Below are 12,880 nucleotides of genomic sequence, written 5' to 3' on the forward strand. Positions count from 1 at the left end.
GACAGGACCATCTTTTGTTTTAAACCTCAGTCTTATCTACTGAATGCAAAAATAAACAAACAAACAAACAAACAAACTCCCAAGGCAGGGGATCTTTAAAAGTATAAACACCTGTACAAGAATACTCTTCTGCCTGATTTTATCAGAAACTCGATGTAGAACAGTCAACTTTAGTGACTGGAACAACTGTTTTCGCTCTGTTGCTTATCTTCCAGTAAAGAAAGACCAGGTGGGTGAGGTAATAGCTTTTAGTGGACCAACTTCTGTTGATGAAAGAGACAAGCTTTCAAGCTACACAGAGCTCTTCTTTAGGTCTGGGAAAGGTACCCTAAGTGTCACAGCTAAATGCAAGATGTGACAAAGTAGGAATGTTCTTAATGTTTTCTCTGAATACTGTGTGGGTGCCTCAGGTGGTGGGATAAGCTGTGTGATTGTTGTAGAGCCCTAGAGGGCCAGTGTGATGCTGTCCGCACAGAGAATGGTCGACACCTGGTCTCCTGGCAACTGGTGGCCTGGGCCCCTCCTCTGCAAAGGTGCCAACTGAAGGTGTTAGAGAACAAAGAGATCAGGTGACCTCCTGGCCTGGGAAAGAGACAAAGGCCAGAGGAGGGGTGGGGGAGTTTCAGTTTGGAGCTGGCTGGGGAAATGGAGGGAGGCCCAGATGGGGCTCTGGCCTCCCTACCCCCACAAGACCGACCTGACTGAGTGGTCCTGTTCTCTGTACCTACAAGCTCTGTTTTAGACCATGTTCCTGTCGTCTAATAAACCTTCTGTTTTACTGGCTGGCTGAGAGTCACGTCTGACTGCGGAATTGGGGCGCAGGGCCCTCTGGCTTCCCCAGGAGCCCCGCCTGTGCGGACTCACTGTGGGAAGCACACGGTGTGAAAAGGGGATGCTGAATACTCCAAGGTCAAACCCAGGAAGTTCAAAGCTGTGTAAGCTTCTTGCCCTGGAGACAGTCTGGCCACAGAGAGGAGGCTCCCCCAGAGTCCTGACTGGCTTCGTATGGAGTAGTTCCAGAGCATCGCCCAGAGACTCCGTGACACAAGGTCGAACAGATCATGTAGCATAAGTACTTAGTACATATTCTAAGTGACCATGCAAGGTGAAGTGGCCTTATAAGGCATAGCAAGAAGCTATATCGACACTAATGTAATGACTTCAAACTCACCTTGATCATATGGATGCAGTTAATGGCTGAGCCGCCATTAACACACAATACGTTGGGAAAGATGTTGGCATCAGTGAAGGCTGCACTCATGTCATTACACTTGGTCTGTTCTTGTTCAGAGACAGTGCACCACCTCATATGCTGCAGGCTCAGAGCTGAAACAAAGCACCAAGGGAAAACTCTGTTAACAAACAATGCCTTTATAACTGCGCTCCCTGCATACTGATTACAGAAGAGCCAGACCACAGAAATTCATGGCCTGTTCAAAGCTATGGCCTTAGGGCCCACTCCTGTTTTCATTCAAATCAATGAGAGTTTTGCCATTGACGTAAATGGGAGCAGGATTGGGTCCATCTTTCATATTGTCACATGCTGATATAGGCGCTGCATGCACGACAAAGCAAATAAGTGCATACAAAGAACCCACACCACCTATGAAAATGATACAACCTTGATTCCTCTGTATTTTATTTATTCAATCTCCACAGTTCCCTTAGTTGTGGGGCAAAAAGTTGAGCTTTGATGTAGCTAGCACTGTCCTACTCTGAGTACCTTCTAGGATTTGTTAACCTGAAATTGCTAGAGATATTGTAAATTATCAGCAGTAAAATCCAGTCACTTAAGACATGGTGTCTTGGGTTTATCTAACTTTTTATTATCATGAAGAAAAGAAATATCTATTTAAACTACATACATAGCAAGAGTAGTAATATTTAGAGTGAAGCATTTGACCTGAGAGCTGTTGAATTCATCTGTCTGTAGAATCACTATGAATATGGGGCATACTCAGAAGGTTTTATCCGCAACCTTAAGAGCTGGAATAATTGTTTAAAATTACACTGTGCAGCAAATGGCTCCTATAGAGAAGTCCCAATCTAGCATAGCACTAGGTACTGGCTTGGGTCAAGCCCAGTTCCTTTAGCAGCTTAAACAAGCAAACAAACAAACAAACAATCCCTGATGCTCAGAGACCATGGCATAAGAATTGGAAGAGAGTAGAAGAGAAAAGTTGCCGACATGATATGGACCGAAAGAGGTCCTCCCCCCAGTCACTCAATGAGATATACAAATAAATACATGGGAACAGGTCAGACATGGTAGATTTCAGTTACCAACGAAGGAAACTGATCTGGCTATCTAAACTGTACCTGCTAGCTAAACTGTAACACTTGTTTGGGTAAACAGATATTTGCATATGTAACTTGGGTAACTGTACATACAAATGAGCATATCAACTAATCAGTAGCTACAACCAGGTTTTGTACATGTAGCTGGCCTATGTGCCTTATTCACAAATGAAAATTCAATACACACTTTTACAATTTTGACTTTTTATGGACCCGGGTCAGGATTTGCTCTTATTCGCTTGCTACTTGAGGCTTCCTCCCTTTTAGCCTCTCTCCAAACCTAATATAGCTTGTACTCATCCACAGTGGCTGTACGGTTTATAGTCTGTATCAGACTTTGCTGCCTTTGTTGAGACTATTCCACCAGCACTCAACAGGCCAGGGCTATGACAAATTTTCCAGTTTGAAAAACTCTGGGTGCTGCAAATCTAACGACCTCACTAATCCTATAAACTTTGCTTTGCACTGCACCAGTTACTAAGACAGAGAGCCTGATGTTACTTACACCACTGTAACTCAGGAATAACTCTAGTGATGTCAGTAGTCTAAAACCAGTGATGACAGTGATTTTACTAAAAAGAAAAGGAGTACTTGTGGCACCTTAGAGACTAACCAATTTATTTGAGCATAAGCTTTCGTGAGCTACAGCTCACTTCATCGGATGCATAAACTGGAAAATACAGTGAGGACGTTTTTATACACACAGACCATGAGGAAAAAAAAAAGTGAGGATGTTATTATATACACAGACCATGAAAAAATGGGTGTTTATCACTACAAAAGGTTTTCTCTCCCCCCAACCCACTTTCCTGCTGGTACTAGCTTATCTAAAGTGATCACTTTCCTTACAATGTGTATGATAATCAAGGTGGGCCATTTCCAGCACAAATCCAGGGTTTAACAAGAACATCTGAGGAACGGGGGGAGGGAGGAATAAACAAGGGGAAATAGGTTACTTTTTATAATGACTCAACCACTCCCAGTCTCTATTCAAGCCTAAGTTAATTGTATCCAATTTGCAAATTAATTCCAATTCAGCAGTCTCTCGTTGGAGTCTGTTTCTGAAGTTTTTCTGTTGTAATATCGCAACTTTCATGTCTGTAATCGCGTGACCAGAGAGATTGAAGTGTTCTCCGACTGGTTTATGAATGTTATAATTCTTGACATCTGATTTGTGTCCATTTATTCTTTTATGTAGAGACTGTCCAGTTTGACCAATGTACATGGCAGAGGGGCATTGCTGGCACATATCACATTGGTAGATGTGCAGGTGAACGAGCCTCTGATAGTGTGACTGATGTTATTAGGCCCTGTGATGGTGTCCCCTGAATAGATATGTGGGCACAGTTAGCAACGGGCTTTGTTGCAAGGATAGGTTCCTGGGTTAGTGGTTCTGTTGTGTGGTATGTGGTTGCTGGTGAGTATTCGCTTCAGGTTGAGGGGGGCTCTCTGTAGGCAAGGACTGGCCTGTCTCCCAAGATTTGTGAGAGTGATGGGTCATCCTTCAGGATAGGTTGTAGATCCTTGATAATGCGTTGGAGGGGTTTTAGTTGGGGGCTGAAGGTGACAGCTAGTGGCGTTCTGTTATTTTCTTTGTTAGGCCTGTCCTGTAGTAGGTGACTTCTGGGAACTCTTCTGGCTCTATCAATCTGTTTCTTCACTTCCGCAGGTAAGTATTGTAGTTGTAAGAATGCTTGATAGAGTTCTTGTAGGTATTTGTCTCTGTCTGAGGGGTTGGAGCAAATGCGGTTGTATCGTAGAGCTTGACTGCAGACAATGGATCGTGTGGTGTGGTCAGGGTGAAAGCTGGAGGCATGTAGGTAGGAATAGCGGTCAGTAGGTTTCCGGTATAGGGTGGTGTTTATGTGACCATCGCTTATTAGCACTGTAGTGTCCAGGAAGCGGATCTTTTGTGTGGACTAGTCCAGGCTGAGGTTGATGGTGGGATGGAAATTTTTGAAATCATGGTGGAATTCCTCAAGGGCTTCTTTTCCATGGGTCCAGATGATGACGATGTCATCAATATAGCGCAAGTAGAGTAGGGGCGTTAGGGGACGAGAGCTGAGGAAGCGTTGTTCTAAGTCAGCCATAAAAATGTTGGCATACTGCGGGGCCATGCGGGTACCCATAGCAGTGCCGCTGATTTGAAGGTATACATTGTCCCCAAATGTTAAATAGTTATGGGTGAGGACAAAGTCATAAAGTTCAGCCTCCAGGTTTGCCGTGACATTATCGGGGATAGTGTTCCTGATGGCTTGTAGTCCATCTTTGTGTGGAATGTTGATGTAGAGGGCTTCTACATCCATAGTGGCCAGGATCGTGTTTTCAGGAAGATCACTGATGGATTGTAGTTTCCTCAGGAAGTCAGTGGTGTCTCGAAGGTAGCTGGGAGTGCTGGTAGCGTAGGGCCTGAGGAGGGAGTCTACATAGCCAGACAATCCTGCTGTCAGGGTGCCAATGCCTGAGATGATGGGGCACCCAGGATTTCCAGGTTTATCGATCTTGGGTAGTAGACAGAATATCCCAGGTCGGGGTTCTAGGGGTGTGTCTGTGCGGATTTGATCTTGTGCTTTTTCAGGGAGTTTCTTGAGCAAATGCTGTAGTTTCTTTTGGTAACCCTCAGTGGGATCAGAGGGTAATGGTTTGTAGAAAGTGGTGTTGGAGAGCTGCCGAGCAGCCTCTTGTTCATATTCCGACCTATTCATGATGACAACAGCACCTTCTTTGTCAGCCTTTTTGATTATGATGTCAGAGTTGTTTCTGAGGCTGTGGATAGCATTGTGTTCTGCACGGCTGAGGTTGTGGGGCAAGTGATGCTGTTTTTCCACAATTTCAGCTCGTGCACGTCGGCGGAAGCACTCTATGTAGAAGTCCAGTCTGCTGTCTCGACCTTCAGGAGGAGTCCACCTAGAATCCTTCTTTTTGTAGTGTTGGTAGGGAGGTCTCTGTGGATTAGTATGTTGTTCAGAGGTGTGTTGGAAATATTCCTTGAGTCGGAGACGTCAAAAATAGGATTCTAGGTCACCACAGAACTGTGTCATGTTCGTGGGGGTCACGCGATTACAGACATGAAGTTGCGATATTACAATAGAAAAACTTCAGAAACGGACTCCAACGAGAGACTGCTGAATTGGAATTAATTTGCAAATTGGATACAATTAACTTAGGCTTGAATAGAGATTGGGAGTGGTTGAATTATTATAAAAAGTAACCTGTTTCCCCTTGTTTATTCCTTCCCCCCCGTTCCTCAGACGTTCTTGTTAAACCCTGGATTTGTGCTGGAAATGGCCCACCTTGATTATCATACACATGGTAAGGAGAGTGATCACTTTAGATAAGCTAGTACCAGCAGGAGAGTGGGGTGGGGGGAGAGAAAACCTTTTGTAGTGATAAACACCCATTTTTTCATGGTCTGTGTGTATAATAACATCCTCACTTTTTTTTTTCCTCATGGTCTGTGTGTATAAAAATGTCCTCACTGTATTTTCCAGTTTATGCATCCGATGAAGTGAGCTGTAGCTCACGAAAGCTTATGCTCAAATAAATTGGTTAGTCTCTAAGGTGCCACAAGTACTCCTTTTCTTTTTGCGACTAGAGACTAAAACGGCTGTTACTCTGAAACCAGTGATTTTACTAAGTCACTAGAAAAAAAGACCCAGAAACTTGACATTTCTCAACCAATTTTCAGACCAACATGCATTACTGAAGAGAGAAGCAAGCTTCTCACTAGGCCACTAAGCTATAGGAGGTCTGAGACCCTAAGAACATAAGAATGGCCATACTGGGTCAGACCAACGGTCCATCTAGACCAGTAGCCTGTTTTCTGACTGTGGCCAATGCCAGGTGCTTCAGGAAATGAACAGAAGACTTAGTAGAAAAGATAAGGCGTCCTGTAGTGGGACAGTTTGGTTTGTGTTAGGTGATCAGGCAGTTCATGGATGCTCAGGGATACATATTGTCTTCTTTATTATTCCATTTACAAGTTCACAATAATAATTTTCCTTCTTGTAGTGTGGGGCTCAAAACTGGACACAGTACTCCAGATGAGGCCTCACCAATGTCGAATAGAGGGGAACGATCACGTCCCTCAATCTGCTGGCAGTGCCCCTACTTATACATCCCAAAATGCCATTGGCCTTCTTGGCAACAAGGGCACACTGTTGACTCATATCCAGCTTCTCGTCCACTGTAACCCCTAGGTCCTTTTCTGCAGAACTGCTGCCAAGCCATTCGGTCCCTAGTCTGTAGAGGTGCACTGGGTTCTTCCGTCCTAAGTGCAGGACTCTGCACTTGTCCCTGTTGAACCTCATCAGATTTCTTTTGGCCCAATCCTCCAATTTGTCTAGGTCCCTCTGTAACCTATCCCTACCCTCCAGCGTATCTACCACTTCTCCCAGTTTAGTGTCATCTGCAGACTTGCTGAGGGCGCAATCCACACCATCCTCCAGATCATTAATGAAGATATTGAATAAAACCGGCCCCAGGACCGACCCTTTGGGCACTCTGCTTGATACAGGCTGCCAACTAGACATGGAGCCATTGATCACTACCCGTTGAGCCCGACAATCTAGCCAATTTTCTACCCACCTTATAGTGCATTCATCCAACCCATACTTCTTTAACTTGCTGACAAGAATACTGTGGGAGACAGTGTCAAAAGCTTTGCTAAAGTCAAGGAACACCACGTCCACCGCTTTCCCTTCATCCACAGAACCAGTTATCTCGTCATGGAAGGCAATTAGATTAGTCAGGCACGACTTGCCCTTGGTGAATCCATGCTGACTGTTCCTGATCACTTTCCTCTCCTCTAAGTGCTTCAGAATTGATTCCTTGAGGACCTGCTCCATGATTTTTCCAAGGACTGAGGTGAGGCTGACTGGCCTGTAGTTCCCAGGATCCTCCTTCTTCCCTTTTTTAAAGATGGGCACTACATTAGCCTTTTTCCAGTCATCCGGGACTTCCCCAGATCGCCATGAGTTTTCAAAGATAATGGCCAATGGCTCTGCAATCACATCCGCCAACTCCTTTAGCACTCTCGGATTCAACGCACCTAGCACCCATGGACTTGTGCTCGTCCAGCTTTTCTAAATAGTTCCGAACCACTTCTTTCTCCACAGAGGGCTGGTCATCTCCTCCCCATGCTGTGCTGCCCAGTGCAGTAGTCTGGGAGCTGACCTTGTTCGTGAAGACAGAGGCAAAAAAAGCATTGAGTACATTAGCTTTTTCCACATCCTCTGTCACTAGGTTGCCTCCCTCATTCAGTAAGGGGCCCACACTTTCCTTGACTTTCTTGTAGTTGCCAACATACCTGAAGAAACCCTTCTTGTTACTCTTAACATCTCTTGCTAGCTGCAACTCCAGGTGTGATTTGGCCTTCCTGATTTCACTCCTGCATCCCCGAGCAATATTTTTATACTCATCCCTGGTCATTTGTCCAATCTTCCACTTCTTGCAAGCTTCTTTTTTGTGTTTAAGATCAGCAAGGATTTCACTGTGAAGCCAAGCTGGCCGCCTGCCATATTTACTATTCTTTCTACACATTGGGATGGTTTGCCCCTGTAACCTCAATAAGGATTCTTTAAAATACAGCCAGCTCTCCTGGACTCCTTTCCCCCTCATGTTATTCTCCCGGGGGATCTTGCCCATCAGTTCTCTGCGGGAGTTAAAGTCTGCTTTTCTGAAGTCCAGGGTCCGTATTTTGCTTCTTTCCTTTCCTCCTTGTGTCAGGATCCTGAACTCGACCATCTCATGGTCACTGCCTCCCAGGTTCCCATCCACTTTTGCTTCCCCTACTAATTCTTCCCGGTTTGTGAGCAGCAGGTCAAGAAGAGCTCTGCCCCTAGTTGGTTCCTCCAGCACTTGCACCAAGAAATTGTCCCCTACCCTTTCCAAAAACTTCTCTGGATTGTCTTTGCACCGCTGTATTACACATAAACAGAGCAGCAGATATCAGGGTGATTGAAGTCTCCCATGAGAACCAGGGCCTGCGATCTAGTTACTTCTGCGAGTTGCCGGAAGAAAGTCTCATCCACCTCATCCCCCTGGTCTGGTGGTCTATAGCAGACTCGCACCACAACATCACGCTTGTTGCTCACACTTCTAAACTTAATCCAGAGACACTCAGGTTTTTCTGCAGTTTCATACCGGAGCTCTGAGCAGTCATACTGCTCCCTTACATACAGTGCTACTCCCCCACCTTTTCTGCCCTGCCTGCCTTCCTGAACAGCTTATATCCGTCCATGACAGTACTCCAGTCACATATCCAATCCCTGTGTCTGACACAAGGGTCTGTGAAGATAAGGGTGCATTGGGCAAGGTGTATGATTACCTCTTACATTAATCTGTGAGATGAAAGATAAAAGGCCCCTGCCTAGCTCCACATTCTTCTAGCATGTGTAATCATAGAATCATCGAATATCAGGGTTGGAAGAGACCTCAGGAGGTCATCTAGTCCAACCCCCTGCTCAAAGGAGGACCAGCACCCACTAAATCATGCCAGCCAGGGCTTTGTCAAGCCAGGCCTTAAAAACCTCTAAGGAAGGAGATTCCACCACCTCCCTAGGTAACGCATTCCAGTGCTTCACCACGCTCCTAGTGAAATAATGAAATAGCATGAATCCACCTCTTTCTTCCTCACTCTGTTTACAGGGGCTTAACTGAAGTTTCTCTCTTGCCAAACTGCAGCTTTTCTCCCAGCATCTGGCCAGGTGCCTACTTGTAACAGAGGATGCCTTTTAGTCTGCCAGTGGGAGTTAACCTATTTGAGGTGGGGCTAGAAACATAGAGATGACTTGTGGTTTGAGTCCTCTGCTACAGCTGGCCAAGCATGCATTAAAACAGCAAGCTAGTCTCTGAACCCAAGTTTACTCAGTTTTCTGGTCTTCCACAGAAGTACACTAACTATGAGGTGGTGGGGGCTAGTAACTTCTATTTGAAATACATTCCTGGGCCCTATGTTAGACAGACAGGTAAACAGCCGATTAACTCCTTTAGCAACAAAACAATACTAGGTTTGTGCAGTAGTGGTGTAATATACTGCAACTTACACGTGTCAGGAGAATGTCTGGGGCCATTGATATTCTGTGGGACTTTCAACAGGAGCCATCTCAAAGAGGACTAAAACAAGATTATTTTACACATAAACAGAGCATCTTTCTTTCTGAAAGATTTCAAAGTGCTTGAGAAATAGCCATCCAGTAGGCATAAGAACAGTCAATGCACCTTTGAGCCCCTGAACATTCCAAGCAAAACTGTTTTTCTGCCCTGTGCTCATTGGCTGTTTGCTCCAACCCTATCTCTCCCTCTCCCCTCCCCTCCCCTCCCCTCCAATCTCTTTACCACAAATTCACTCCACATTTTCCCCCTCCCATCACCCTCCCCTTCAGCTGATCCCCTCCTAAGTAAACCCACACACTCCTTCAAAAAAGAAAACAAAATTGTGGATGTAACATGGCATTTGCCACTACCTCATGTTCACTCTGTTTGTGTGTTCTACCCCTTCCTGCACCCTGTATCTGTCCTGTCTATTTAGACAATATTGTCTCTTTGTACTCTACCTCCTGTTTGTAGCCATCTGTTGCTGTTTCTTGTTTTATACTTAGATTGTAAGCTCTCTGGAGCAGGGACTGTATTTTTTTCCCTGTGTTTGTACAGCACCTAGCACAACGTGGCCCTGGTCCACAACTGGGGCTCCTAGGTACTACAATGACAAAAATAATAATAAAAAATGCAATCACCTCAGGGGTGAAGGAAAGGCAACACAAAGCATGGTACATAACAGAAAAGGTTGGGGATATTAGGGTATCATGGATCCACAGAATCTATGCTATGCCCCAGCTTTTAAACAGACCTTTGGAGGAAAAGTGTGCCAGATCCCCAAGGGGGTCCCACTTGTTCTTAAGCATAGGTCAAGGGGTTTGCAACACCTCTGCAACTGAGCCTCTTGGTGCTAGCACTCCTGTTTCACACCCATGAGCTCTGCCCAGCAAGTCCAACTGAGATAGTCTCTGACCAAGACTCTTTTCACTCTTCAGGGAACAATACATCTCAGCAAGTATTGGCAGACACCAGGTAGCCTTTTTAAAACAGAGTAGAATTTATTAGTCAACTGGCATTTATTAGCATAGTGCAATAAAGGTTAAGACATAGTCCATTCTGACCAAGCCAGTATTCCACCTGGCCAAGCTACCATGGAATCCATTTTTGGCCCTTTCCATCTTTGTCAGTCCCACCTGAGAACTGCTGTCTCTTTCCAAAAGCCAACTCTAATCCCAGCCACCTGACACATTTCAGTCCATTGTCCAACACCTGCAGAACCATGCTGAATTCACATATTCCACCTGGCAGAGATTTCCGTGGGTACGTATCAGTTGTTCACTCGTTGGGTTTCCCATTGTCTTTGCGGTCCCTCCACTAATATGGGTCTATTTTAGCCAGTTTTTTAACAATCCATTCATTCCACTCTACACACTTACATAACACAACACCTCATGTTTCCTGCTCTTCCTCACGAGCAGCTTTTTAACGCTTCTGAACTCACTGAGTAGCAATGAGAAGTACAGAGGGAATCCAAGGCACATAACTCAGCTGCCTGTTTTCCCACCATATCCCTCCTTCCTTCAGAAATAAAGTGATTCTGAAATTATTTTAATTCTCTTTGTGCTGTATCATCTCACAGACCAGTCAACCCCAGACGTACCAAGTGGCCCAGTGAACTCTTCCCTCGAGATTACCAGGCACTTACCAGTGTGAAAGAAACAGAGACGACAAAATATGCCCTGGAAGTTCATGATGAGAGCTGCGTGTTCTCTGCTCCGTCTCCAGCCTTCAGAATTCCAGCAATCAATGCTTTTATAGTTTATTCTGGTCAGTCTGCTCCTCTTCAGACCACTCCCTGTTGGAAATCAAGTCCCTCACACTGCATAACAATTACTCTTTGTTACTCCAGCACATTCTAAAGGGAGAGGGAAAAAACTGCATCCGTTTACATTAACTTCAGTCTTGAAAAGGAAATGCAAACTACAAATGCAAAATTCCTGGGACACTGAAACAAATTATGACTTAAGCACCACCTGCTGGGTCAAATGGGTAATAACATGTCAATTATGGGTGTAGAGTGAGATTGTGAAATAAAGTGTCCAGGAATTTTTTTGTTTTGTTTTGAGCAGGTGCTATCAAGCTTTTTCCACATGGAGATCAGGAAGTGCACATTGATGCTGTTATGCCTTTCACTCAATATCACAGGCATAGTGGGCATGATTCACAAAATAACTTATGCCTACCTGCCACTTCAGGTGCCTAAATCCCAGAAGCAGGTCCCACTGGGATTCACAAAAACCCCACTAAGCTGCCGCCAAAAGCTCTAGCTACTTAACCTCCCTTGAGGCCTAAGTTTTTGCTTCTGTGCATGTGCACTGCTGCTCCCATCTAGGCATCCAGATGTCTAAGCCCCATTGTGATGCACAAACCCGAAGACTGCCATTCCTCTATCGCATCTATGGGGTCTGATCGGATATGTATGTGCAGAGCTTGACTACTGGATTAGGCCCTATATGAGTGTACACACAAAACAGCTGGGGCAGGGGCTCAGAGGGAGAATGACCTCCCTCATAAGTTTTACCCCGCGTGGCTGGGGTACTCACCTGGGAGACCCCCCCCAGTTTAAGTCCCCCCTCCAGCAGAAAGGGAGCAGGTATTTGAACAGGGACCTACTATCCCTTAGGAGGCCACTCTAACCACTGGGCTATGGGATATTCTGAGGTGGTAGGGAATCATAGAATCATAGAATATCAGAGTTGGAAGGGACCTCAGGAGATCATCTAGTCCAACCCCCTGCTCAAAGCAGGCACAATCCCCAATTTTTTTTTTTTTTTTTTTGCTCCAGATCCCTAAACGGCCCCCTCAAGGATTGAACTCACAACCGTGGGTTTAGCAGGCCAATGCTCAAACCACTGAGCTATCCCCTCTCACTTCCTCAGTATCTCCTGTTGAAGCAGTTCCACTGTGGCATTAAATAATTAGAGAGCCATTGGGCCAGAATAACTCTGTGAAGTGTGGTTAGAGAACTTAGCTATGTGGTGGGAGACCAAGGATCCAGGCCCCGCTTCCCGCGTTCTCATGACTCTTTAAATTATTTATCAGCAGTGGAACAGCTTCAACAGGAGAGATTGAGGGAGCCCCACATCAGCATAGCCTATAGCTCAGTGATTAGTGTATGCTCCTGAGATGTGGCAAATCCTTGTTCAACTCCTTTCTTCCCTCTTCTAGTAAGATGAGGGCCTGAAACATAAGCCTTGTATCAGAGGCCCGGTATGAGGCCAGAACTACAGTAATGGTCAAGACTTTGCTAACCTAAAGGAAATTTAAGCTGTGAGCCAGAGGCAGGCCTTGCTCACAGAAGTTGGGAAGAAGAAGGCTGCTAATTAGACATATACACATGCCTAAAGGTATCGAGTTCTAGTAAGATGAACATGTGCCAGGATGGCACCAGAACATCCCAGTACAAACACATTCCACAGAGATAATAAGGAACATGCTGACCCATCCTAATGACAGGGACAAAAGGATAATATGATGGATAGAG

General features: G+C 45.2%; 1 protein-coding gene across 2 annotated transcripts in view; it reads right to left on the reverse strand.

The window, feature by feature from the left end:
- The window catches only part of MELTF (melanotransferrin), a 79,505-nt gene extending 68,189 nt beyond the window's left edge, over positions 1-11,316 (reverse strand). For both annotated transcript variants that reach the window (XR_007358497.2, XM_048864475.2), the window contains exons 1-2: positions 11,042-11,316; positions 1,172-1,326 (exon numbers count right to left, since the gene is read on the reverse strand). Coding sequence is in view for 1 of the 2 variants with exons in the window: in XM_048864475.2 (XP_048720432.1) it covers positions 1,172-1,326; positions 11,042-11,087 (201 nt within the window). In the remaining variant the exon portion in view is untranslated. The remainder of the gene's footprint in view (positions 1-1,171; positions 1,327-11,041) is intronic.
- Positions 11,317-12,880: the final 1,564 nt, after the last annotated feature.

Source organism: Caretta caretta, chromosome 9, assembly GCF_965140235.1.
Source record: "Caretta caretta isolate rCarCar2 chromosome 9, rCarCar1.hap1, whole genome shotgun sequence".
NCBI classification, from domain to species: Eukaryota; Metazoa; Chordata; order Testudines; family Cheloniidae; genus Caretta; species Caretta caretta.